The sequence below is a fragment of the Malaclemys terrapin genome, chromosome 17 (genome assembly GCF_027887155.1).
Source record: "Malaclemys terrapin pileata isolate rMalTer1 chromosome 17, rMalTer1.hap1, whole genome shotgun sequence".
NCBI lineage: Eukaryota > Metazoa > Chordata > Testudines > Emydidae > Malaclemys > Malaclemys terrapin.
The window spans coordinates 2,861,608-2,886,266 of NC_071521.1; the positions used below are offsets into that span (position 1 = coordinate 2,861,608).

Consider the following 24,659-nt stretch of genomic DNA (forward strand, 5'->3'; position numbering starts at 1 on the left):
AGTGGAACTGTGATGGTCGCCTTCTGCAGCCAGGGGAAGGGGGTAGTTATTTCCTCCCAGGATGGGTCACGGACCTTAATCAGCAGGGAGCAGCTGAAAATCCCGAGGGTGTCTCCGTTCCCCAGGGTGGAGGGATGGCCACGGGCCGCGCTCGCCGTGTCTGCCTTTTGGACGGGCTTCCTTTTTCATTCTTGTGAGCTATTTGTAGCTGGTTACTGCTTTGGCTTTAATACACATGGGTCATCTTGACCCCATCTCCTGACTATCGGCCAAAGCATTTCTGGCTTATCGAAAATCTCCTTCTGCTCATGGATGCTCTAGCAACGGCTAGCGTCATACGCCCTGGGGTTCAATCCAATTCCTCGTGACGGTCGCTGTCTGGTCGCCAGCCAGTCTCTCTCCCCACGGCCCCGTCTCTCCCTCTAATGACCCATGCTGGTAGGAGCAAATAGAAATACCAAGGGGCCATGACGTGTCTGTTTTTCCCAGCCAGGGCCGGCTCCAGGCACTAGCTGAGCAAGCTGATGCTTGGGGCGGCAGATTGTTGGAGGCGGCGTTCTGCCCAATCCTAGGGCAGCACGGCCCTGTAGGGGACGGCGGCGCGGAGAACCAGAGCACCCTGCAGGGCAGTCCTCTTCCTTCCCTCCCCGCCGACCGGAGCGGAGCCCTCGCGGCAGGCAGCAGGAGGTGGCGCAGCAGGAGGGGCCGCGTGGCAGCGCCCTGCTGTAGCCCTGGCCGCCCCTTCTCTCTCTCTCCCACCCGCTCCCTCCCTCTCCCCCCCCCAGCCGGTCCCCCTGCACCCGCGCTCCGGCCGCGCCGCAGGTTTTGCTTTTTTTTTTTTTGCTTGGGGCGGCCAAAAAGCCAGAGCCGGCCCTGTTCCCAGTGGGGAGATGAAGTCTCTGCCTGCTGAGTTGTGTTATATATCGCAGTCACTAAAGCCTTGGAGATGTGGGTACCATTCTCCTTTGGGGAGAGCCCCCATTGTGAGGGGAGGGGCCTTCGGAGCTGTGGGCACAGTGTGGGGTTAGGGCACCTGTGAGGACGTGGCCACATGTGGCAGAGCTCAGCAGGCTTGTCAGGTGGCAGCCGTTGCACGTGGTGTTGGTGGGAGACTGGCCCCAAACCGGAGCAGGCTGGACTGGTCCTGTTCACTTTGCTAACTCGGAGCGTCGTCGTTCTGCTCCAGGTCAAGTTATTGCAGGTGATTAAAAAGGCACGTTTGGCTGCTCGCATTAGGAAACAGCCATTCAACTAGCTGTTTTAGTGTAGGGTGCGTGTCCCTGTGGTATCTGACCAGAGGGGGCGGGGGACAGGGACCTGCATCTGACCATTAACGCCTTCAGCTAGTGTAGAGCTTGGATTGTCAGTTACTGGCAGAACAGGAACCCACTTTCTCACTTCTCAATTGGCAAGGTGACACTTCCTACTTGCACCCAATAATTGCCCCTTGTAATTGTTACCTCAATCTCCGCCTCCCCAGCAGATTCTGTCTGAGAGGCCAAATCTGGGGAACAGTTCTGGGCACGTCCACCCTTGCTTGACCCTCTATATGAACAGAGACGTTTCTCGTAGGCTGCCTAGGCAGGGAGATGTAATACAGCCCAGAGGTGCTCACTGGAACGAAAACTGAGATTCATGGCCAGAGTTAATGTAACAAAGGCTTTGCATTAATCTGGGGTTTGTCCACAAGTGCCACCACCCTCCTGAGAAATAATTACAGCTGGAGATATTTTATTTCAAAACCATTTTTTTAAATAAAAACTGGCCTTTTTTCCTAAACAAAAATGTGCAAAGACCAAAATGTGCAAAGATGCAGCCGGCGCATCACATTGGCACATCAAAGAAACTGGTGGCTTTGTGTACCACAGCCACGGACGTGAAATTTCCTTCTAGCTGCCCAGAGCGAGTTCTGTCCAGGTTACCGGCGAGAAGGTCCTGGGAACGTTCACAAGGGAAATCAAGCTTTAAAACCTGATGTATGGACTCTGGTGCTCCTGGCAGGTGCTGAGCTGACAGCTCTGGGGCCTGAACTCCTCAGCTTACTGCAGAGCAGGGTCAGCGTGGGCAGAGGAGTGCAAGCCCAGGCAGGGGCACCATTTCCAAGGAGCAGGGTAGAGTTCATTTTCTAGGGACTGTTCATTCATTGGCCCCTCAGCTGAGGCTGCCAACAAGGAGGCTAGTCCTGAGGGTGGGTTCTGTGCTATTGACATTTGCCCGGAGGATACGGGCTTAGTTCTGTCAGATGCGAATAGGAGTCACCTTCACCCCCTGCTGCTGTCTTTCATCATCTCATGATGAGAACAGTAGAGGACCAAAACGGGTTCAGTGTGTTGGAATTAGGACGCCGGGGTTCCATCCCTGGCTCTGCCCCTCTCTAGCTGTGTGACCATTTCTCCTTTCTGTGCCTCAATTTCCCCAGCTGTAAAATGGAAATAATAATTCTTACCTCACCGGTGTGGTGTAACCCTTTAATCGGCATGTTAGAAAGTGCTTTGTCACCCACAGAAGTACTACAGATGTACAAAACAGGATTAGAACCATTATTTGTTTTATCTGGCACCAGCATTATTTCGGCCTGCCATGTGGCTTTTCTAACATGCAGGGAAAGTTAAAGGCAGACAACTTGTACAAAACTAATAAAGTCACTCTTGCTTTATACCAAATACATTTGAAGATGTTGCGTAGAACATTCCGGTGATAGAGCACTTGGCAAAAATTCCACAGATTGCTCCTTGAATTCATCAGCTCTGAAGTGAGAGACAGTTGTCAGCCATCTCTGGTACACTTTTCAAAGACGCCAGCTCCATGTGCAGTGATTTGATGCAGTGGGTCAGAATTCTCTCTGTTACAATGACGTTTTCCTATCCGGTCCTCCAGTGTCGCCACAGAAATGAAACTAACCATCTACATTCTTTGTTTGATGAAAGGGTCTGAAAGTGCCCGGGTCCCTGGGGGAAGAAGTGAAAAATAACTCAGCAATCGCACTTTTAAAAATCATAGTTCATCACAAAGAGGAACTTCCTGGCACCTTGCTCTGCACTGGGGCTTGGCAGGGCAACATGGTGCTTCTGGTTTTAGAAGTTCTGGTCTTGTCCCTTTGGTGGGGGTTGCTGAAAGCTTCCCAGAGCGGGTACGTGAGAACTCTGGCAAAAGACCTACTGTTTTGGCAGCACCACAGCAATGCTGGGAAGAGCAAACCTGGTCAGCACTCACAGCACAAGCTGAGCATGCCATTGTCTCCTCTGCTCTTTGTGCCAGCTGCGGAGCTTTTCATTGAGACCTTGAGCTCCAGTGAGGAATCTAAAGAGGTGTCACAGGTCAGCAGGATGCTGGTGCTGGCGACATTGTGTGGCTCTGAAATGTAACGCTGGCAAAGGTCACTCTCTTAGATCCGCCTGCGGCTCTAACGCTGCAGGACATTCTCCAGCAGAACCTGCACGTTCCGTTTCCACAGCGCCGCCAGCACACCGGCCCCAGAGACCTGTCCACACCCCGCGGCCGAGGTGGCAGCGCTTGCCCCTGAAGGAGCTGCAGATGTTCCCTGCAGGAGAAGTACTGTGCTGGCTGTATTCCTTGTGCAGCCACTCTTCTGGCTCCTGATTTACGGCTGGGCGGGGCCGTGCTTTAACAGGACCCTGTTACCTTTTGCTTTAACCTCTGCAATGTTAAAAAGGTGAAAGAGTCTGCGCTGAAAAACCAGGCGGGTTCCAAGGAATCATAGAATCATAGAATATCAAGGTTGGAAGGGACCTCAGGAGGTATCTAGTCTAACCCCCTGCTCAAAGCCGGACCAATCCCCAACTAATTCATCCCAGCCAGGGCTTTGTCAAGCCGGGCCTTAAAAACCTCTAAGGAAGGAGATTCCACCACCTCCCTAGGTAACCCATTCCAGTGCTTCACCACCCTCCTAGTGAAAAAGTTTTTCCTAATATCCTACCTAGACCTCTCCCACTGCAACTTGAGACCATTGCTCCTTGTTCTGTCATCTGGTACCACTGAGAACAGTCTAGATCCATCCTCTTTGGATCCCCCTTTCAGGTAGTTGAAGGCTGCTATCAAATCCCCCCTCATTCTTCTCTTCTGCAGACTAAACAATCCCAGTTCCCTCAGCCTCTCCTCATAAGTCATGTGCTCCAGCCCCCTGATCATTTTTGTTGCCCTCCACTGGACTCTCTCCAATTTTTCCACATCCTTCTTGTAGTGTGGGGCCCAAAACTAGACACGGTACTCCAGATGAGGCCTCACCAATGCCGAATAGAGGGGAATGATCATGTCCCTCAATCTGATGGCAATGCCCCTACTTATACAGCCCAAAATGCTGTTAGCCTTCTTGGCAACAAGGGCACACTGCTGACTCATATCCAGCTTCTCGTCCACTGTAACCCCCAGGTCATTTTCTGCGGAACTGCTGCCTAGCCATTCGGTCCCTAGGTAAGGGAGACAAGAACCGTGAAAAGGGAGATGTTGCTGCTGAAGGCTCTGAAGACAGTGAGACCTAGACTCAGCCTCGTCCTCTGCTAAATGTCACTCGGTCCATGTAATGGAGCAGCTACGCCCCAGCCCCGCCCCCAACACATGCATCCTTCCTGCCATCATGAGTCCCAGGAGCTGCTGTCATGCCCCAATGGGGAAAACGTTCAGCCCCGCTGGGCTCCCAGCATGCAGGGTGGAGCCCTCAAGCCCCCTAAGGAATTTCTTCCTCAATGGCTGTGAACCTGATACTTCCCTGCAGAGAAAAGTTAATCGAAAAACCCAACACACGCATGGTAGAGCTAGCAAGGCTTGTGCTAAAGCTCCTGGCTGAGACGCTTTGCTTTAGCCCCAATCCTTCCTCTCCGTCAGGGTTTGGGCTGAGTCCTTCCAGGGACAAAACACCCGTAGGGTTCAACAGGACCTGGAAGGCTGAGTGAGGCCCCAGGATTGAGCTTTTAGTGGGTCAGCTGCTTCTGGAGGGCATCTGAGCTGTCTGAGGTACTTCTCTGGCCCCCATCACCACCGTATATGAGAGCCTCCTGCTCTTTGCTGCGTTGACCCTGTGGGGCAGGTCAGTGCTGTTAGTCAGAGGGGGAACTGAGGCACCGGGAGATTTGCCCAGTGTCACACAGGGAGTCTTTGGCAAAGTGGGCAATTGAACCAGAAACAATGGGTTTAAACTGCAGCAAGGGAGGTCTAGATTGGACATTAGGAAAAAGTTCCTAACTGTCAGGGTGGTTAAACACTGGAACAAATTGCCTAGGGAGGTTGTGGAATCTCCGTCTCTGGAGATATTTAAGGGTAGGTTAGATAAATGTCTACTAGGGATGGTCTAGGCAGTATTTGGTCCTGCCATGCGGGCAGGGGACTGGACTCGATGACCTCTCGAGGTCCCTTCCAGTCCTAGAATCTATGAATCTATGAATCTATGAAGGAACACTGGAGCTTTCTTGAACCTTGTCCTCCTGCTCTGTAAGTTGCCCCGCATGCTTCTGGTGCTAAAGACTTACTAATGGGGCCAGGCTGGGATTCGGCCATTTCGGAGTGCAGCTCTTCTGAGATCAGCCCTCCTTCACGGGAGGAGCACAGGCAGGTCCTGCCTTGGGCAGGGATGGGGTTCGCAAAATCTGAACTCTCTCCCTGACCTACAGGCCTTCTCCCTTCAACAGCCAATTGTGGGTCAGCTAGTCCCTTTCTTCCCCTGCATCAAGCAGGACAGGATCACATGCAGTACATTCCACTCCATGGACTTGGCTAATTTTGCCTTGAATGCTCCCAGAAGCTTTGCCTCACGTCCACCTTCCTGCGGTCTGCCTCACTTGTGCATCTGCAGAGATCCACGTTCTGGGCCTTCCTTGCACTCAGAGGGATTTAGAAAGATCAGCCCTAGCAAGGCAGATGGGCAGACCTGGGACAGGTAGGGCCAAGAGAAAGGAGGGTGGAATTCACAGAGTGGGAGGCATGTTCGGAAGAGAAATGCCTGGCAGAGCCAGAGCAGGATTAGGAGGAAAGGAGAAAAGTCAGGCTGGGCTGGAAATGAGGAAGATGGGAGGTGGAATAGGGCAAAGGAAAGCAAATGAGCTTTGGGGGCTTATCTCATGGTAACAGTGACAGGAGCTGCAACCCAGCCACTGCCTATTGGATGCTGCACATCTCCCCTGAAAAGCAGTAACGTGTGTGGCTAAACCCCATGAAAATGTTGGGCATGACTTTCTGAAGCAGAACCTAGGGCAGGGGGCTGGCATGTAATTCCTGCTGTGTGTCCACAGAGCCTTAGGTGTGTGCTGAAAATGTGAGCCTGTGTCATTGAGCCATGTAGGAGCTTCACTGCCCAGATCCTTTCAGTGATTGTTAGACAGCCCATAATGGGGAAAACAGCACCAGTGTTTAGCGCTGTGAGGCTATGAGGTGTCTATAATGCATCTTCCATCTTCATTTCTTGTTCATGCAGAAGAATGCATCTTCCTTGCAACATAATGCTAAGGAACGTGCAGAATGCTGATCTAGGCACTTCATCGACAATTCTTGAGATTCGTATATGGGTTTAAAAGAAAATGATTAATCGTTAGACATGTTAGTTAAAGTCCCTTCAGATAACTCGTGAAGCTGAGTACTTTTCAAGGCTTTTAAATTTCATGTTGTTCTCAGGAAGTATGAAGAACTGCTAGGGAATTTTTATTGTTCGCTATATAAGCTTTACTAGCTTTGAACCCAGACTTTTAGCAGTGACAAGTTATTGCATTAGGTGACCATGTTGCCTAGACCTTTAAACAATTTGTGCCTCTTAATAGCAACACCAGGTCTCTGGTAATTTGTTATGTTGTATGTGTTGAAATAGCTTCTGCCGTGTCTACCAAGCCATCTCTATTCCAAAGACCATTTATCACAGGTAAATGGATTTTTATGTAGAGCTCCGATCATGCCAAAAGAAAACCTTATTTAATCATAAAGGAATTTTCTTGTGGATGCAGCAGCTGGGTGATCGCCAGGTCTTGGAATGTCCGTTACTGGGTTTTGTGAACAGGTTAGACGCTTTCTTTTAAAATGAAGAATGTGCTCTCTAAAGATAGCGTGTCTTGGGTCCTTGATAAAGTACTTGATTAAATAGGAAAACTCTTTGCTTAGCTTTTAGAAGAGTATGTGTGTGCGTGTCATCTCTGCAAGAAATGATTGACGGATTCTGTTTTATGAATGGCCATCCATTAAGAGTCCTCTTCTTGTTAGAGGAGATTGGTAATTCACAGGTTTTATGGAGATGGTCTCTCTGTGGAGCTCTACCCTCTGTATCTGTAATGGAGATGTACCAAAGCAAAGCCCCAACAACTGAGATTCATGGGGCTGATGGTCCAAAGTCAATGGGCATGTTTCAATGGGCAGGGGGAAAGCCAAGGGAAGGAGCCTTTACATACAGATGCTGGGAGTTCAGAGAGTTTGATTGTGATTTTTGTCCCTGCTATAACCTGGTAGCGCATGACATGGGTAGAATGCAGTTTGATCTTGCAGCATAGAAGGGATTTAAACTGCTTTTAATCATGTCTGAACCGTGCTATTGCCTTGCAGAGTCCAAGGCTGTTGAGAGATGCTGGAACCCAGTTCAAACACATTTCAATCCCACTTACATGGTAAATCCAAAGCAGGTTTTAACGGTGTGGTGTTTCCATAACCACACCAATGTGGACACACCTCCTCGGGGGCATTCAGCCATCCCTGCAATGCTGCTAGTTCCACCCTCCCTCTGCCCTGCCCCAAAGGAAGGGCAGGCACCAGGTTACACTCTCTGCAGCACTAGAGTGCTCAAGGGCAGTGGGTCCCTCCCAGCACTAGCGCACATGTGATGGGGCCACCGGATACCCACTGATTTTTCACCATGTATTTAGTAGGGATGGACAGCATTTATCGACTGAATCCTGGAGTTTGGTAGCCCCACTTCCAAGCCCTCTGGGTCCACGTATAGTCACAACAAAGGTTTGCACATTCTGCTGTGCATTCCAGGGACACTAGCAAAGCTGGAATAAAGGTCTGGCATAGCTGGGCTGCCAGAGGGGGAGGATCCAGCCGCATTGGAAGAGCTGAGTGTGGAGGAAGCACCAGGAAAGGCTTCCTGCCCTTTGTCTGTACCCAGCACCGTCCGTCCGTTTCTCCTGAACTCCAACTTCACCCAAAGCATTTCACAAATAAACCCAGGTAATTCTCAAAGACTGCTGGGCATAGAAACGATAACGCTCTTTCTTGTCTGATGTCTATTCCCTTTGCAATCTACAGACGCTGGTTTATTGCCGCCCTTTCAGCAGAATGACGATATTATCCAGTTCCATGACACTGCATTTGTCTTCCCTCTATTAAAAGCAGCAAACGCAATGGCATTGCAAGGCTCTTCTAATAGACTTGAATTCATTCTTGGAGGAGGTATTCCTCATATTCATGATACACTTTCCTCCCTCTTATCTCACCCCAAAGTGCTCAGCAGCGCTTGGTAGACCACAGCATACAGTAATGTGGGTTCTTTCCCTCCTGATGGATAAGACGAGGGTGGCTTCCCTGTAGGGATTGAAAGCCACTCAAAAAATCATTTAGAACCAGGATCCTTCATGCTACCAGATGGATCAGCCTATAGAAAAAGGGAGGGGGAAACTCATTTTGGCTTGTTAGGTTTGGACCCGCTGTAACCCCACAAGTTCTAGGTTCACTACAGAACTTAGAACTCCTGAGGTTCACACATCATCTGCTAATTCTCCCATTCCTCCTTCCCTGACAACAGTGTATCGTCTCACAAGGCCAGATGTTCACCAGAGCTCAGGGCCAGATGTTCAGGGGTTCAGCACCCGCCACTGGGGCTCAGATTTCAGAAGAGCTCAGGACTCATCTAGGCATCAAGACAAGGGTCCAGCTTTCCAATAGCAGCTCCCACCGTGGCACTCCTGGCCAGGTTTCCAAAGGGCTCAGCCCTCAACATGCACCCAGTGTGCTTGGCCCTTGGGAGAACTCCAGCCTTAGTGACTCACTCCTGCTCCCCAGAGCTGATGACGCAGGCCGGATTCAGGTGCCTGACCGGTCTAAACAGGATCAGCTCTGCTGTTTTGTCCTCTCTCCTCACTGCCCAAATCCTGGTGATTTGCTAACCCAGGCCCTGGCAGCTGGGCTGACAATGGAGCAAAGTGTGGTAAGATCTCGGCAGAATTCCTTCCCCCCCACACGTTAAACAAAGCAACATGTCTGCAGTGTCCTTCACCCCGCGGAAAGCCGGGGCGCCCAGGGAGAGAGACGCAGAATAGCAGTTAACCCTGCAGCGTCTGGCTGCTCCCTAGCGGTGGTTGCTAGGGGCCTGGTTCTCCATTGCCTAGCACCTTGTGCAGCTCTCTGCACCTGGCCAAAGCGGCTGGCCGAACCTGACGGAGAGTGTGTGAGCTCCCTGCGCACGAGGTGCTGGCCAGTGCAGATTCAGGCCCTAGGGCTGCAGCCCCAGGGGAGGAGAGTGTGTGGCCAGTAGGAGGCAGGGCAGATTGGCACCCGGGGGAAGCCCACCCCAGCTGTCTCCCCTCACTTTGCTGCTGATTCCTGACTTCTCCCAGGAGCCAGCAGGGAGAGCAGGGATGGGCCACACCTGGGCCTCGGGGCAGTGAGGAACTGGCTCTGCATGGGTAGCATGAAGAGCTGGGGCCAGATGGAGCAAGGAAGCAGGCAGTGGGTGGCTGGTGACTGCTGGGATGGGAGAAGGGCATGTTTGGAGGCTTGGCAGGGGGCTGGGGAGGTGGGGGGAGAGGGAGAGGGAGGGGGCAGGGATGGGGGAGGAGGGCGTGGAGTCATGATGAAAGAATTACCCGCCCCCCCGACTTTGCTTTTTATTTCGGATGTTGTTTATTTTCTCTTTGCCTGGCCAGCAGTGTTTGGGCTTCCAATCCGGGGTGGAGTGGAGGGGGATACTTTAAATGCAAACTAATAACTGTTCCAGTTGTTATTTATTTTTTAAATCATGAAAACATTTGTATTAGTTTTTGTAATTTTTTTAAAACAAAAGCTGTATTTTGTGCCTGCTGCACTGGACACGTTTATTTGCATTTAAACCTGAAAAGGGGACTAGTTCTTACAATTATTCTGATCCCTTAGAAGGATCCTTGTCTGGTGCATGTGGCTGGTTGGATACATTCCAGTCTAATGCCATATATATTGGAAAAGATGTACGGTTCTAAACATAATAACGTGGATCCTGTTCTCAGTAGGTGGCATCTGGTCGCTTGATACCTGATTTCTGCAACCTGCCCTGCTCTGTTCCACAAGCAGCCCACAAGAGCCAACTGAGTGAATGGGGGTCTGTGGGCAGGGGGTAGAACTGGATCACAATTAGCAATGGGCCTAAATCAAGTCCAGCCGCAGAGGTGGGGCCTAACTTGTGTGCCACTGGGAACAGGGCCGGCTCCAGGTACCAGCGCAGCAAGCTGGTGCTTGGGGCAGCCCACGGAAGGGAGCGGCATGTCCGGGTCTTCGGCGGCGGGTCCCTCAGTCCCTCTCGGAGGGAAGGACCAGCCGCCGAATTGCTGCCGAAGAATGAAGCGGCGCAGGAGAGCAGCCGCTGATCATGGCTTTTTTTTTTTCCTCTTTGCCACTTTGGGCGGCAAAAAAGCTGGAGCCGGCCCTGATTGGGAAGTGGGAGCTGCAGCTTTGGGACTAGATGCTCAGTTACACCCATTTATTCCAGCTAAGCACCTGGCTCTCGGGTTTAGCTCTCCTCTCTCCTCTGTTAAAGGAGTGAGTGAGGAGCCCCTCTCTGTTCAGCAGCTGTGAGCAGATGCTCCTGGCCCTGTTGATCTTCCCAGAGACAGCCTCATTACTGCTTCCTCTCGCTCTATACTGTGTACAATCTTGAACGGGAACAGGGGGCAAACCAGTCCCAAAGGAGCCAGAGGTGCCCACATGCCGAAAACGGGGTGCCTCACAGCATCGGCGCTACCTGGCTTTTATTGTGGACGCTGGCTGCTGTGGTTTGCAGTTTGCTGATGATGTGGCAGCAGCTGGGAAGAATGCCTGGAGGCAGGAAAAGAGGCTCCTGAGAGGCAGAGGTCACTTCGGTTTGCAAGTCCTGGAGCCGGAAATACAGTTTGCCTGCCCTGAAGGTGAGGATTGCATTTCCTCCCTGAGCTCCAGGCACCCCCCAGGCCTGCCTGCAGAATGCGCTCCGGGCCTGGAGTCAACTACACTCCCCAAAACGGGCCATCTCCACCCCACATTCCTGGGCCAGGGAAGGATGGACACTGTATTCTTTCATTTAAAAAGTAGCCAAAGCTCCCTCCCGGGAGACACAAAGCCTTTGTGTAAAACAACAACATTGCATTCTCTCGCTCCCAGCGGCTTTGGGCGAGGGGCTGCGTCCAAGAGTCATTTTGTTAAAGATTTGTGCACGGGTTGTGTGAGATTCTTGCCTTATGGAGGCAAACCAGTGCTGATAAGAGCGTGAATGAAACAAGCTTACTTGTCTCGAAGCCGGGTGGGGGTGGAGGTCGCCCAGCTTGGTACTTGCTTTGCACAGTGGCTGGCTCCTTCCCTCTCTTGTACCGTGTGGGTTTCTGTTTCCTGAGTGCAATGCAACTTCCCATGTCCTCAGGACCTCTGCACCTTGTCGTGCCTTTCGTCTGAGGAGCTCCCGGGACTGTATCCTGGGGGTTCACTGAGCACTGCCAACGCGCTTGGTGCTGTACAGGCTCAGAGGAGCAGGCAGTCCCTGCAGACATGGTACAGAGGAGACACACCTCTGCAGACTGCAGGTAGAATCCAGCCGCTGTACATTCTTGAGGCTGTCTATCTTGGAGGGCTTATCAATAGTGCTAGAAATGGTAGTTAAGTCTTGCAGCCCCCTTGTGAGGGAGAGAAGGAAGAGCGGTATTATTACATACTATGTATGGTACAGGTGGGGAAACTGAGGCACATAGCATGTAAGTGACTTGTCACCTTCCATGTGGCTTGTGAGGTTACTCGACCAGCGTAGGGAATAGAGCACAGGGGCCCTGGCTGGAGTGGAATGAGCTGTTCGCAGTTAACGTTTCACTTACCAGATTTAGCTCTTTCCTGTTAGGTGACTGTCCACAAGCAGATCGCAACTTCCACAAATGTATCTGCATGTTGGAAAATACCCCCTGGATGGTTCAGATGAACATGCTTCAGGCAACGGGTGGGCTGGACGGCTGCGAAAAGTCCAATAGACACTGCTTGAAATTGGAGCTCTTTTGAAAAGCTGCATAAGTCACATAAGTTTCTGTTCCCTGATTGGGTGAGCAAAAGGCAGAGGTGAATTCTGGCAATTCCGCATTCTAAATTCGCTTGGTGGGAATATCTTGCCGTGTCCCCACAGAGTCACTGCCAGTCCTGCCAGCACTCACTGTGCACAGAGGGTGAAATTCACCCCGTGCCGACGGCTGACACAGCCTTGGCCCTCCTGAGCACGCAAAGGGTTCTGGTGGGATTTAGGGGGCACACAGGCCCAGAAGAACGAACGCAAAACGGAGGCACTAGATGGACCCGGGGTCTAATCCAGTCTGTTTTGTATGTGCCTGTGTAGTGATAACAGACACGTCTATAGTGACGTGCCAAGGGCATGCTGGGATAGATTGTGCACACCAAATGAGAGAGCCCCCCCTGAAAATGACACGCCAGGAGCTTTACTGTCTGCAACAAACTCCAGAGCTGGGGGTATTTCTGCCTCTCCCCTGACACCGTCAGTCTCCATGCAGAGACACAAAAGGTGGGTTTTTTAATTAATTGGCACTGATTGTGTTCCATGGAAACGCTGTTCAGGAGAGGTAGGAGTACCACGAAGCCATGGGGACCAAGCTGGCTAAATGCTGCTTCTCTCCACATACATGCTCAGAAAACAAGGTACAAATCTCGCACCTGACCTGCTTTAACCCACCAGAATGGGGTGATGCTGGTCAAATGTTCCGTTCGATAATTGCTTAACAGAAATTATTCCCAGCAAAAATTTGACCTGCCCTCACAGAGCACTTCAGCTCATCAAGTGTCCAACGAGTCCAACTGTGCCGAATGTAATGAGGGCACTGAACAGCTCGTCCTGCTGGCAGAAGGCCTCTTGCCACGCTCTGCTGCATGAGGAGGAGTTGGGTTAGACTAAGGGTGCAAAAAGAACAGGAGTACTTGTGGCACCTTAGAGACTAACAAATTTAAGGGTGCAGTTAGCTGATGTATTTCTTTAAAGTGAGGCCGTGCCAAACTACCTCCTTATGCTAAGATGTTAATTGTCACAGTGGTGCCTGCGGATCGCTGTGTCTCTTTCAGTGACAAGACCACTCTTGTTTCCCCAACTCTGCTGTACTGAACACCTGCCCTTCACTCTTTGCTGTTTGCACTCTGGGGCAGCTTCTAATTCCTTGATCCTTTGGGGAAGAAGTAACTCAGCTGACTGAACCAGAACCACCCAACTTGAAATGGCCCAAAGCCTGACGGCTGGACCAGCCTGCCTTTCCGTGCTGGTCACATGCTGTCTGACTTCAGATAACTGCATTTCGCTGCTCCATGCAAAGTGCTTTGCATTCCCTTCTTCCAGCTGGTAAATGTAAAATGCTTTCTGGTCCACCAGTTTGTTTTCCATCTTGGCACTTCAGAACAGCCCACAAACACACATGCAGACCCATATCTCTCCAGCGCACTGGCTGTGGGATGTGGACCATGACCCAACATAGCTGGAAAACTCAAAGCCATGTATAAATATGTGTGTGTAGTGGTGGGTGAGTCAGCATAGCTGGAGCTAAGGTGTGCATTTGTATCTATAGGTGTACATACACGCATGCACCTTGGCTCCAGCTATGCTGTTTCACCCAATGCTACTGCACTGCGGGGGCGGGGGCAGGGGAATTCTCTGTTAATAGCATTGTGCATTTTGTAGACAGTCCAATCAATACAGTATTTAAGGGAAATTGACCGACTGCTCTGCTTTGCTGGGGATCATTGCAGGTGAGGAAAGCCCTATTGGGAGCTGCCTCTGCTGCTGAACTGCCTTATTCTGCTCCAGCATGTGCTCCTTGTGCATCGTTGTGGGACAGGGTGAGACGTGGGAAGCTCACTGAGGCCCTCACCAAATCGGACATTGATTCATACGTGGGCTTTTGCAGCTGACAATGTGAATTCAGCCTGTCACCGATTGCAGGAGCCAGGAATGCGTTTGATCACACTACTGTCACAATGCATTAATGGGCCATGGACCGGCAGTGACAGGAAGGGCTTGAGGAATGAGCCAAGGGTGGGCGATATGTCAGAGAGCAGAGGGAACTCTGCTGCCGCTTCTCCTCAGAGACGCTGGACGGAGGGGTGGGCTTGGGGGGTGGTGGGGAGAGTTCATTCATTTCGAAAGCATCCAAGGCCTCATCCTTTGACAACTTTGCATCCAAGTCCAACCTTCCTTCTGCACTGTATTGCCAGGTCCCTAACCTGTGAGCAGATCTGAGAGGTTTTAATGGCTGTGTTTGCAACTGTGTTTCAGGTAGGTGATCAGATGAAACTGCTGCAGAACTGCTGGAGTGAGCTGCTGGTGTTTGACCATATCTACAGGCAGGTGCAGCACGGGAAGGAGCACAGCATGCTGCTTGTGACGGGCCAGGAGGTAATGTCCTCTCCTTTGTTGGGAAAAGCCTTGCGGTGTTTCAGCAGACTGTGCCTTTCCACTGCAATTCCTGCATTGCTAAGTGGTGCAACAGCATGAAGGGGTTGGGAGAGCATAGCTAATAGTGAGCCTGCATTATTGCTGCAGATGGATTGATGGACACAAAGAGTGGAACAGCCTCGTGCCTCTGACGATGCTTTGGGATACTAACCAGAGCCGGGTGATATGGGGACCGGTTCCCTCCCGATTTGTAACTCTGCTGCCCCTGTTCACGTCAGGATTTGCAAATCTGCCATATTGCTGCAAAGGAAAATCTTCCCCTTCTCACCATTTATTCCCAAAGGGGATTGATGAAAAGTCACTTTTCTTTGCCATTTTTGTTTTCACCCAATTGAGATCAGAAATTCCACTGCTTCCTCACTGGGTCAGAACCAGTGTTTTTAATCTAAAAGGAAAGCATGTGAAAGGCACCATGTGCCTGCTGGTTAATCTGTTGCTATTAAATGTGTTTCATTGCCCTAGTTGTGGGTCTGGTAGCATCTCTCTAGGATCAGAGGCAGCAAGATGTAAAGAGAAACAGTAACAGAGCCCTGCATTGTTCTTAGGTGTGTTATGGTAGGACCTAGAGGCGCCACCCCAGATCTGGGCCCCACTGCACTGGGGACTGCACAAACACATAGTCAGAGTCAGTCCCCGCCCCTAAATTGAGCACAGAGATGGCATTTTTATCCTCGTTTTACAGAGGGGATCTGGGGCACAGGGAGGCTAAGGGACTTGCCCAGGGTCATGCAGGGTGGAGCTAGGACTTGAGCCAGCAATCCTGATCCCCTTTCCTACAAGGCCAACCTTCCTGAACTGGTGTGTGAATAAAAACAAAACGCTGTCCTTGCAGGAGGAGAGTCATTCGTTGTCTGCTTCCCTGTGAGGATGCCAGTTTCCCAAACATCCTCCTTGTCCAGTCCAGTGTCCTTCCCTCTCTCCAGCTCCCTCTCCAGACACCTCCACGTAAATTACGATTCCCCAGCACCCAAACCCTCCACTAGCACGGGAGATTCCCCCGGACCCTGCGTCCGATGTGCCTAGTGGCAGAGCCCCCTCTGCGGCCGGTCTGGCTGCTGCAGAAAGAATGTCTCTGGGAGCTCAGCGGGCCTGAGCCAGGCTTCATTAACTGGCTGGATCATTTTCTTTGCAGCAGATTGCTTTTTAAACTTCCTGGCCTTGATCACGTGGACTGGGCTGTGACGGCGAATCCCCGTCACATACCTGGGGTCTATATTCACTACTCCAGTGGTTACGGCCACACCCAGGAGCCCTGAGTTTAGAGGCAGCCGGGGGGTTCACTTTTGGGTGAGCCTTGGGCCAATTCAAGGGCTGCGGGGCAACATTTAAAGTGGGGGAGGCATCGACACCCCCCTCTTAAATCCCCCCCCGCCCCCAGCAATCTAATCCCCCGGCCCCTGGCCCATCAGCCCATGCAGCCATCCCCTCCAGATTTTAGTGAGTGACGTTGTGAAATGGTGCACTGGCTCATTCTCAGGTCTGACCTGGCCAAAAAGTAATCGGGCTGTGCCCCCCCCCCCGGGCTCTGCAGCCTATGGGCCAACTGGTTTTGTATGGCAGCCACTGGAAACTCAGTGGCTTTGCAGGGCTGAAGTCAGGCCAGCCTGGGCAGTTTTGGTTGCTTAGCGGTGGGGCTCGTTTGAACTTCAGACTCCAGGATGGGAGCCCATGTGAACCAAAATCCATCTCCGTAGTTTCAGATAATCTCAGCATTCCCAGCTACGTGGAGCCCAAACTGGGAAGAAAAAATGGGTGACTTTTGTCTTACTTCTTTCCCTCTGGCGAAGGTCCTCCCGTCCCGCCTCCTGCGTGAACTAAGGTTGACCCAAGCAGATGCCTGGTGTTTTGTTTTTGCTGGGTTCCGGAATTGTTTTTGCACAAGGGGAGAAATAATGATCTGTAGATAGACCCAGACCATCCCCGGAGCACAGGCGGCCGGCATGTACTGCCTTCCAGCCAGGGGAGAATTCTTGGGTTTGGAGCAAAATGTTTCTCATAAGAAAAATCAACAGTCATGTCTGTATTTACAGAAACTGGGTGTGAGAACAGACCAGCTCTGTTTGAATAGTAGATTTTGCAGGGAACATGGGAACAAAGTCTCCCCAGAATCGCAGCCTGATCTTCCAGCTATTCCCAGGACAGCATTGCTGTTGTGCAGTGAGGACTTCCTCTTTAAATACAAATTAAAACAAATAATAACACAGAAGATTGCTATTTTCTCTTGTTTGTCTCCAAGTTACCCCTGTTTATTCTCTAAAGTGAGATTCATCCTGGCCAGAGGACCTGTGCAGCACTGTTTGGGATGCCGTGGGGCTTAAATCGTCTCCTGGGTTTGTACTGGCTACCCAGGGATGAATTTCACCCTGACTCCGCAGTTCTGCTGCCTCTATCCTGTAATGTTTTAGCCACAGGCCAGAATTGGCTGCTCCCTGCCCTCCTGGGAATCAGGGAATCCATCACCTGTGCCAGGGGGGCTGGAACAGTGTGTGTAGTGGGGGCGCTGAGAGCCATTGAACCAAACTGTAAACCCTGCGTATGATGGAAACCGCTTCAAGCCAGGGGATGTGGCTAGCTCCAGTACCTATGGCCTGTGCATGCAGCCACGCTGCCCTGTAGCTATTGTTTGGCTAGCTGAAAACCCTGCCAAGGTGGAGTTTGTTCCCTTCCCTCCACTGCCAGTTCCCTGTGATAATCCAGCCAGAGAGAGGGAATAATTCTAAATCCCATTCAGCCAGTCTTACGGCGGTGGGGGACACCGTGAGGACACCCTTAGGGTGCAGAGGGCTAGTACAAGACCTAGGCACCACTGAAGTCGTGGCTCGGCTCTGTGCTGTGGGGTGAATCTCACCGGAGGAGTCTTTTCAAGTCCACCTCCAGACCCACTGCGGTGTTGGCTATTTGCCGTCCCTAGGGCAAGGAGCAGGAGGGGGGTTTAAAATGAGCAGCTCATGCCGTCTCCAAAGGCAGGGTGTAGCTAAGAGACACTGTGGGGTCTAGACCCCGCACGATGCCTCGCAGTGGGGTACGCGCCGCTCCTCAGGCCCTTGCAGTGTGTGATGCTCCCGGCCGCTGAACCCGGCTTCCTTCTTTGCTTTCAGGTGGAGATGGCGACAATCGCAGCTCAAGCAGGGTCCAACCTGAATAACCTGGTCCTGAGGGCACAAGAACTAGTCCTACACTTGCATTCGCTCCAGGTGGATCGACAAGAGTTTGTGTGTTTGAAGTTCCTGATACTCTTCAGTCTCGGTAAGTGCCCCAGAAGGGGCTGAGTTCTGCGGGGTGCCCGGGGGAGACACTGGAATGCAAAGCGCTCTCACGCACAAAGCCAGCAAAGGGAACGGCGGAGCGGCTGCTCTCTCGCGTTGTCCCAGTTGGTGGGAGCATGGAGAGCGGTTATTAGAGACTGTTGTTATTTACTCGTGGCACAGTCGCACCGAGAGACCACAGCCACGACCGAGGCCGCATTGTGCCAGGCACGCTGTGAAGAGATAGTAACAGACATCCCCTGCCCCAAAGAGACAAGGAGGAGGGGGAGAAAGGGAGTATGGTTCTCCCCAATTCACAGGGGGAGCGAGGCACAGTGGGACTGCGTGACTAGTACCATGTAGCTTGTATACAGACTGAACGTGACTTGTTTTTAAGCTGACTGCATCTCCTCACGGTGTGTCCCATGGAAGCCTTTCCGCCTCCGGGTAACCCCTCCAGAGATAAGGGGTTTACACCACAGACACATTGTGCCTCCTTGTTGAAAATCCTTCCCAAACACCTCTCTGCTCTCTGACAGACAGTGATCTCTCACTGTGGTGAGAAGGGGACCAGGCTAGGGGGGAGGGAGGAAGGGATTGCTCAGTGGTTTGAGCATTGGCCTGCTAAACCCAGGGTTGTGAGTTCAATCCTTGAGGGGGCCACTTGGGGATCTGGGACAAAATCAGTACTTGGTCCTGCTAGTGAAGGCAGGGGGCTGGACTCGATGACCTTTCAAGGTCCCTTCCAGTTCTAGGAGATGGGATATCTCCATTAAATTTAAAATTTAATTTGGGCTGCAAAGCACCAGTTCTCTGCAGTGTGAAGGGGTGTCAGAGATTCAGGGAGATGCACACAGGAGCAAAGCAGTCAGTGGGATATGGGATCTGATCTTCCCCTGGCAGAGGATCTCAGCTTGGTGAAACACAGCCTCCAGGGTATGTGGGAGCATGTGTCTCAGTGCAGGTAGACAGACATGGGCTAGCTCCCCTTGTTAAAAATCATAGCCCAGCAGCACGGGCACTGGCATGGGCCAGCTGCCTGACTACAAGCCCGCCGATCCCCTGGGTGCATACTTGGGTGGCCAGCCCAAGCCACTGCCTGTGCCACCTCGACCACACTAGTGTTCGGCACGGTAGCTCACGCAGCGCTAGTGCGCCTGTCACCCTGCGCTGGGAAGCGCCCTCCCAACTGTTCTGGAGATGACTTGGTGGGCTAGAGGGTCCCTACGCTGCTCACGGGTAGAGGAGTGCTCAGGCACCGTGGGCCAGGAGAAACACACAGACAGGGCCTGCTGCTCCTGTCAGGGCGGCATAGCTAGAGATTGGAAGCCTGGTTTCTAGAGACATGAACCTCCTTTGCTCCTACTGACGTGTGTCCTGGGATTCAGAGCTGCTTTGGGGTGAGCTGCTCTGAGCAATTCCCTGGCTCCTGCTCGCTTCGGCCTGTTCAGTGCAAGGTGCTGTTCAGAAACGTTTAAGTCCTGCTGGCTGGCTGAGGCCAGCTCTCCCCTGTGTCATCTCCACAAGGGCTAAGATCTGCCAGGGTCTCTGCTGGGAGTTCCTGGAACAGCAGGTGCTAGAGCCTTCTGGACAGATGCACTTGGCCTGTGTGGCCTGCCAGAGCCAGGGTTGTGCTGCCTGTATGAAGTGTCACTCAGGGTGTTAACCGACCACCACTGTGGCAGGGCATGAGGCACTCAGAGGTGGCTACGTGTGAGGCAGCCGGAGGTGATGGGTATTGGGCACTGAAGACATGGAATGAATACATGAGCAAATGGGTGAAGCAGAGTTTGCCACAAGGGACGGGTGGTGCCATGCTGGAAGTCAAGAGAAGAGCCTTTATTAGAGGTGATCCTTAATAGCAGCCAGAGGTTTGCAGTGGATGGGCCTTCCCTGCAGGGCCATATGCCATGAGGGCTTCTGCTCATGGTTCCAGCGTTCTCTGCGCAAAGAGCCACTGGCTTTCCCCATGGCCCGGGCCCCTGAGGGACGGCATAGGATCAAAGGTTCCATAGGGCCAGTGCTTCTCCCGGCTCAGTACTGCAGGCTGCTCTGCAGGTGGTGGTTTTCTGGGGCGGTAAAGACCAGAGGGAGCAGCACAGATGATAGGTCTCGGAGTGTCCCCCTGACCCGAAGGTTTGCTAGATGTCTAAGAACCTGCTGGGCGCTGCTTGGCTGTGGGCACGTCCCCCCTGCGTTCTCTGAGTCGCCGAGCCCAATTCAAAGCCTCTCTGATGGGGTGGAAACTAAAGGGAAGCTCGCACCAGACCTGGTCAGAGCCGCACACAAAAATCGCTGTGACCTGCCATTATCTGTGAGTCTGTGGGAGGGGAGAGGTGATTACAGTGTAGAGTCTAAAGGGAGCGCCAGAGACAAACATGCTGAAAATAAACCTGCTGAGCTGGCAACAGCCAAAGCGCTAAGTTAATTAGACAAAAACCTTTGTAAAATAGCTTGTAGCTTTATCAAGAACCAGGAGGAACCAAATCAAATGGCAACTCCTCACCTTTGCCCCCAGAGTCTCTCTCGGGGAGGCAGCACCTCTGCCTGAGGCCTGGGGGCTGTTTGCAGCATCGCCAGTTCCCAGAGGCTCATCCCACGTTGGTGTTTCCCAGGGGCTAGTGCTGTCGCTGGGCATCACTCCCCGGGGGAGGAGTGGCCATGCACAGCCTGGGCTGAACGCAGCTGTTAGATAGCTGCAGCAGCAAGACATTCCACAGGCTCGGGGGCTGTAGTGTGAGCGTATTAGGGATCCGGGACTGTCTCTGGCCAGTGCTCGGTGCCCCTCTCAGCACCTGGCATCCCTCCTCATTATGTTGGGTATTTATTTGTGTTGCGGTAGTGTCTAGACACCCCTAGTCAGGGCTCAGGGCTCCATCAGGCTAGGAGCTGTATACAGGCAAGTAATACAAAGCTGGCCCTTGCAGTATAAAATGAAAGACAGCGGGTGGCTGCAGCGTAGAGGTGAAGGCAGGCACCCAGTGACAGTCCACTGGGTCTGAGCTGTGTGACAAGCAGCAGGCCCCATGCACCCGCTGGCAGCGCAGCATAGGTGAGCTCTAAGGGAGAGAACTGAGTGAGGACAATGAGAGGTGGCTTTGCAGACTGACGTTATTCACAGCTCTTCCTCCCGGTCGGGGACCTCATCCTGCCAACACTTAGGCACGAGAGTAACTTTACTCATGGACGCAATCCCATAGATTTCCGTGGGGCTATTCACAGGAGTAAAGAATATTCACAAGCAGAAATGTTTGCAAGATGGGTCCATGTACAGCAAAGTTGCTGAGTGAATTACACAGGGCCATGCTGCAGCTACAGTTAGTTATTTTTAATGTGGCATCTGGTGTGAATACAGTCCCTGAGGTGAGCCCTGCAGAGAGCACTGGGGTGAACAGGGGGAGCATTAGACAATAGTATTTCAATTGTGCCTGTCGAGGCTCAGAGCCCCATCATGGGAGGCGCTGTGCAGCCACGTAACAGAAAGCTTAGCAGTCTAGATGACCAGATAATATACTGACATCCCTCCACCTCCCTTGGCTTGCAGCTCCACACAGAATTTTTTAAAGCAAAAATATTTTTATTTTCATCAGATCATTTCCCAGAACAACCTTTTCTCCCCCTGAACCCCAGAAAACAGTGATCCTGCCGAGAGGCAAGTGGTGGGTGAGATCCCACCTTGGTCAGCATGCAAGGGCCAGTGCAGGCATATAATAGGGCCTGTTTTGGGCAGTGAAACAAAGTGGCTGATAGGGCCTTTACAAAACAGCCGTGTTGACAGAGCCTCGCGTAGGGACTGGCTCTATCTGGCTGGATTTGCGTCAGAGGAATGCAGGGCAGGGAAGCGCAAATTTCTCATGATATAGCCACCGTCTCGGAGTCTGTGGTAAAAGTAACTCAGGCTGATTCACATATTTACTTCTCACCTAGACACAATATCGCCAGCCGCCACTGGCTGCGAGGGGTAGGGCTGGGAGAGCTGGCCCTCCTGCAGGGCCCGGCACGTTTCTGGGGGCCTTGCCACAGCCTTTGCCAGCCCCTTTGGCTTGTACATTGGCCTTCCCTCCCCTCTCGAAAGCCCCACCCCTTGCCGCAGTTACCATAGCAACACGCAGCTACAGGAACAGAGCCTGCTGCAGGTGCAGGCTGCTACTGACCCTGCAGGCGTCTAATGCTCACCTTGCTATCGTCCCGTCGCCAGGCAGAGCGCCCGCCTGGGCTGCCTCGTCCCCCTGGCACGCGCACATGGCGGTGAGGGGGTGGGTGGGCGGCTCTGGGGACTGACAGCCTCTATTTAGCCACCGAACAGGTACAGCCTGGACATCCGCAGGGCAAGCGTCCCCCCAGTGTGCCCACCCTGGCCTGGAGGCCCTGCCTGGGTGAAGTGCCATGGGCACTGCCAAGCTTCCATGTAGCTCTGTCAGAGCCAGTGTCATCCCTGTGGGTTTGAGTCATCTCCTCAGCACCTTTCCCTCCTCCCCTGGCCTTACCCCCACACCCTCCATCCCTGTGGTCTCCTTCTCGCCCACTTCCCTCTCTCCTCCCTGCCCTTCCTGTCCTGCTTGCTGACAAACAAAAGCCCCAAGGAAATGAAGTCCGGTTTGCAAAGGCGGGTGCTGCACTTGCTGGGGGTTGAGCCGGCTTTGTCTGACTGTGGCCCACTGGCTGATTGTTTGCCTGCGTGTAATTGTCACTGTGTTCCATGGGTAGGTGCGGATAGTAAGGGATGTCTCCTCTGGCTAGTTTAGCACTTTGCACCCTAGCCAAAGGATCTCCAAGTACTTTGCCAACATTCCTGAGCTCCGAGTAACACCTTCCATTCTCCCCCGGCCTGCGGGAAGGCCGGTACGTATCCTTACCCCCGTGCTACGGACGGAGGAAGTGACTTTCTCAGGCTCACCGTTGGCTGCAGAGCGCTCAGATCTCACCTCAGCCCAGTAGATCACGTTCCCTCTCGCCCTAGAAACACGGGTCTCGTTGTTGTTCATTGTACAGCCCCCAAAGGTGTGCCAGGGCCTTTAGAGAGAGATTTAAAAAAAACGATGGGCCTAAATTTTCAAAAGATGCGTGATTCTGAGGGGTGGGGCCCAGACAGGATCCTTTGAAGGTGCCTCCGTTTTTCAGAGGGCAAGTGCTCAGCACTTCCTGAGAATCAGGCCCATTTGCGGTGTCCCAGATTGTCAGCCCAAAATTGAGACCCTGCTCACTTCGGCAAACTGAGCCAGTCTCTCCTGCCCACTTCCCTGTGAGGAGTCACGGGTGGGAGGGGAGAATAACAAGCTGTGTGGTGTAGTAAAGTTGTGTGCCTTCTATTACAAAGGCAATGAGCTCAAATGCTGTGAGGTTATTGCTCTTAGAAATGGGTCACACCTTGGATTCCCTCATTGCCAAATGGATCACTAACTTCTCAGCACTTTGTGAGCTTTAATGAGCACAAATATTCTCCATTGAATGAAAATATTTACATGCTTTTTGCTCCGGGAACAAATCAAGAGGTAGATACAGTCCAAGGGGTATATTCTGTGCACATTTAATGCATAGAACCAGCGTTGCCAACTCTCCTGTTTTTATCACAAGTCTCACACTATCTGGTATTTTCTTAAAACTCCAGCTCAGGGAGTCAAGTGATTGATTATGTGAGCATCTCAGCTTCTAGCCCTCAGAGTTGTGGAGAGGAGCTTGAAATCCTGACTTGTGTGCACCTTAAAAGCTCTAAAGCTAGAAAGTAAATAAGAAGAACCCCACATTTATTATTATTTTTTAAATAATCATGATTTTGAAGCTAATCTCATGACTTTGGGGGCCCAGTCATGATTTTTGTGCACTTAGGCTTGGCAATATTGGAATGTCTCATGGCAGAAGATGTGCAGTGTACACCTTTAATTATCATGACACTGTTGCATGCTGCATTGGTCTATTGTGGAGTTAGGCTCCCACCACCAATGCTGTTTCCTAACTGTCTCTCAGGCCCTTTTGGAAATCACAGCCAGAGCTTTTAGAGTCCATGTTTTGCTGTTGCCCAAGAGTACTTGGTTATGCTCCTCGCACATTCAGGGCTTAATACCATAAGAATTTCTCCAGCTGTGAATTTAATACCAGCAAATTCCCATGTCTGCAAAGTATCCAGTGTGCAGCTTTATGGTGCACAATGGCTGAGGTCTGATCCAGTTGTTAGGGACTCTACCTGTGCTTATTTAAAAGGTCTATTCACTCTTCCCATCAGCCAATTCTGCTCTGAGAGAGAAGTGATAGAGTATGATCCACACTATTTCACAAAGCCACGTTTCATCTGCATTCAGAGACCATGGGCTTAATTTTGCCCTGTGCAATGCCACAGGTGGGGAGTTGGCATGGATGTAGCTGATGGCAAAATTTGTTCTAATAGCTCTGGCAGGAGAAAAGCAACTTTAGAGATCAGTGAGCAGAGTAAACAGTTACATTAGCATGATATAAGTAGGGCTAATTTGTACCACTCCTAAATTCTGGCCTGGTATGTGGGGGTTTATGAACTCTAATAGCAATTAGGTATTAGATAGGATTATTTTTTAACAGATGTGCTCTATGATATATCTTGTTTAACTGGGTTGCTCAGCAGGCCACCCCTATTCAAACCTGACTGATTTATACTGATTTCTGTATCTCCCATCTCTGTGCTTGGGAAATGCTGGTGATCAGACATGTATTCAGTCCCTGAGCCTGCAGTGGGGTCCAGGAATGAGGCGGCTTCCCTGCCTTCAGAGTGGATGTGTGTGATCGAGGCTTAGCCCAAAGTTGATGAGAAG

General features: G+C 51.9%; 1 protein-coding gene across 1 annotated transcript in view; it reads left to right on the forward strand.

Moving 5' to 3' along the window:
• The window catches only part of NR5A1 (nuclear receptor subfamily 5 group A member 1), a 56,539-nt gene that overhangs the window by 23,412 nt on the left and 8,468 nt on the right, over nt 1-24,659 (forward strand). The window contains exons 5-6 of the mRNA XM_054007627.1: nt 14,456-14,575; nt 17,734-17,881. Of these exons, the coding sequence (XP_053863602.1) occupies nt 14,456-14,575; nt 17,734-17,881 (268 nt within the window). The remainder of the gene's footprint in view (nt 1-14,455; nt 14,576-17,733; nt 17,882-24,659) is intronic.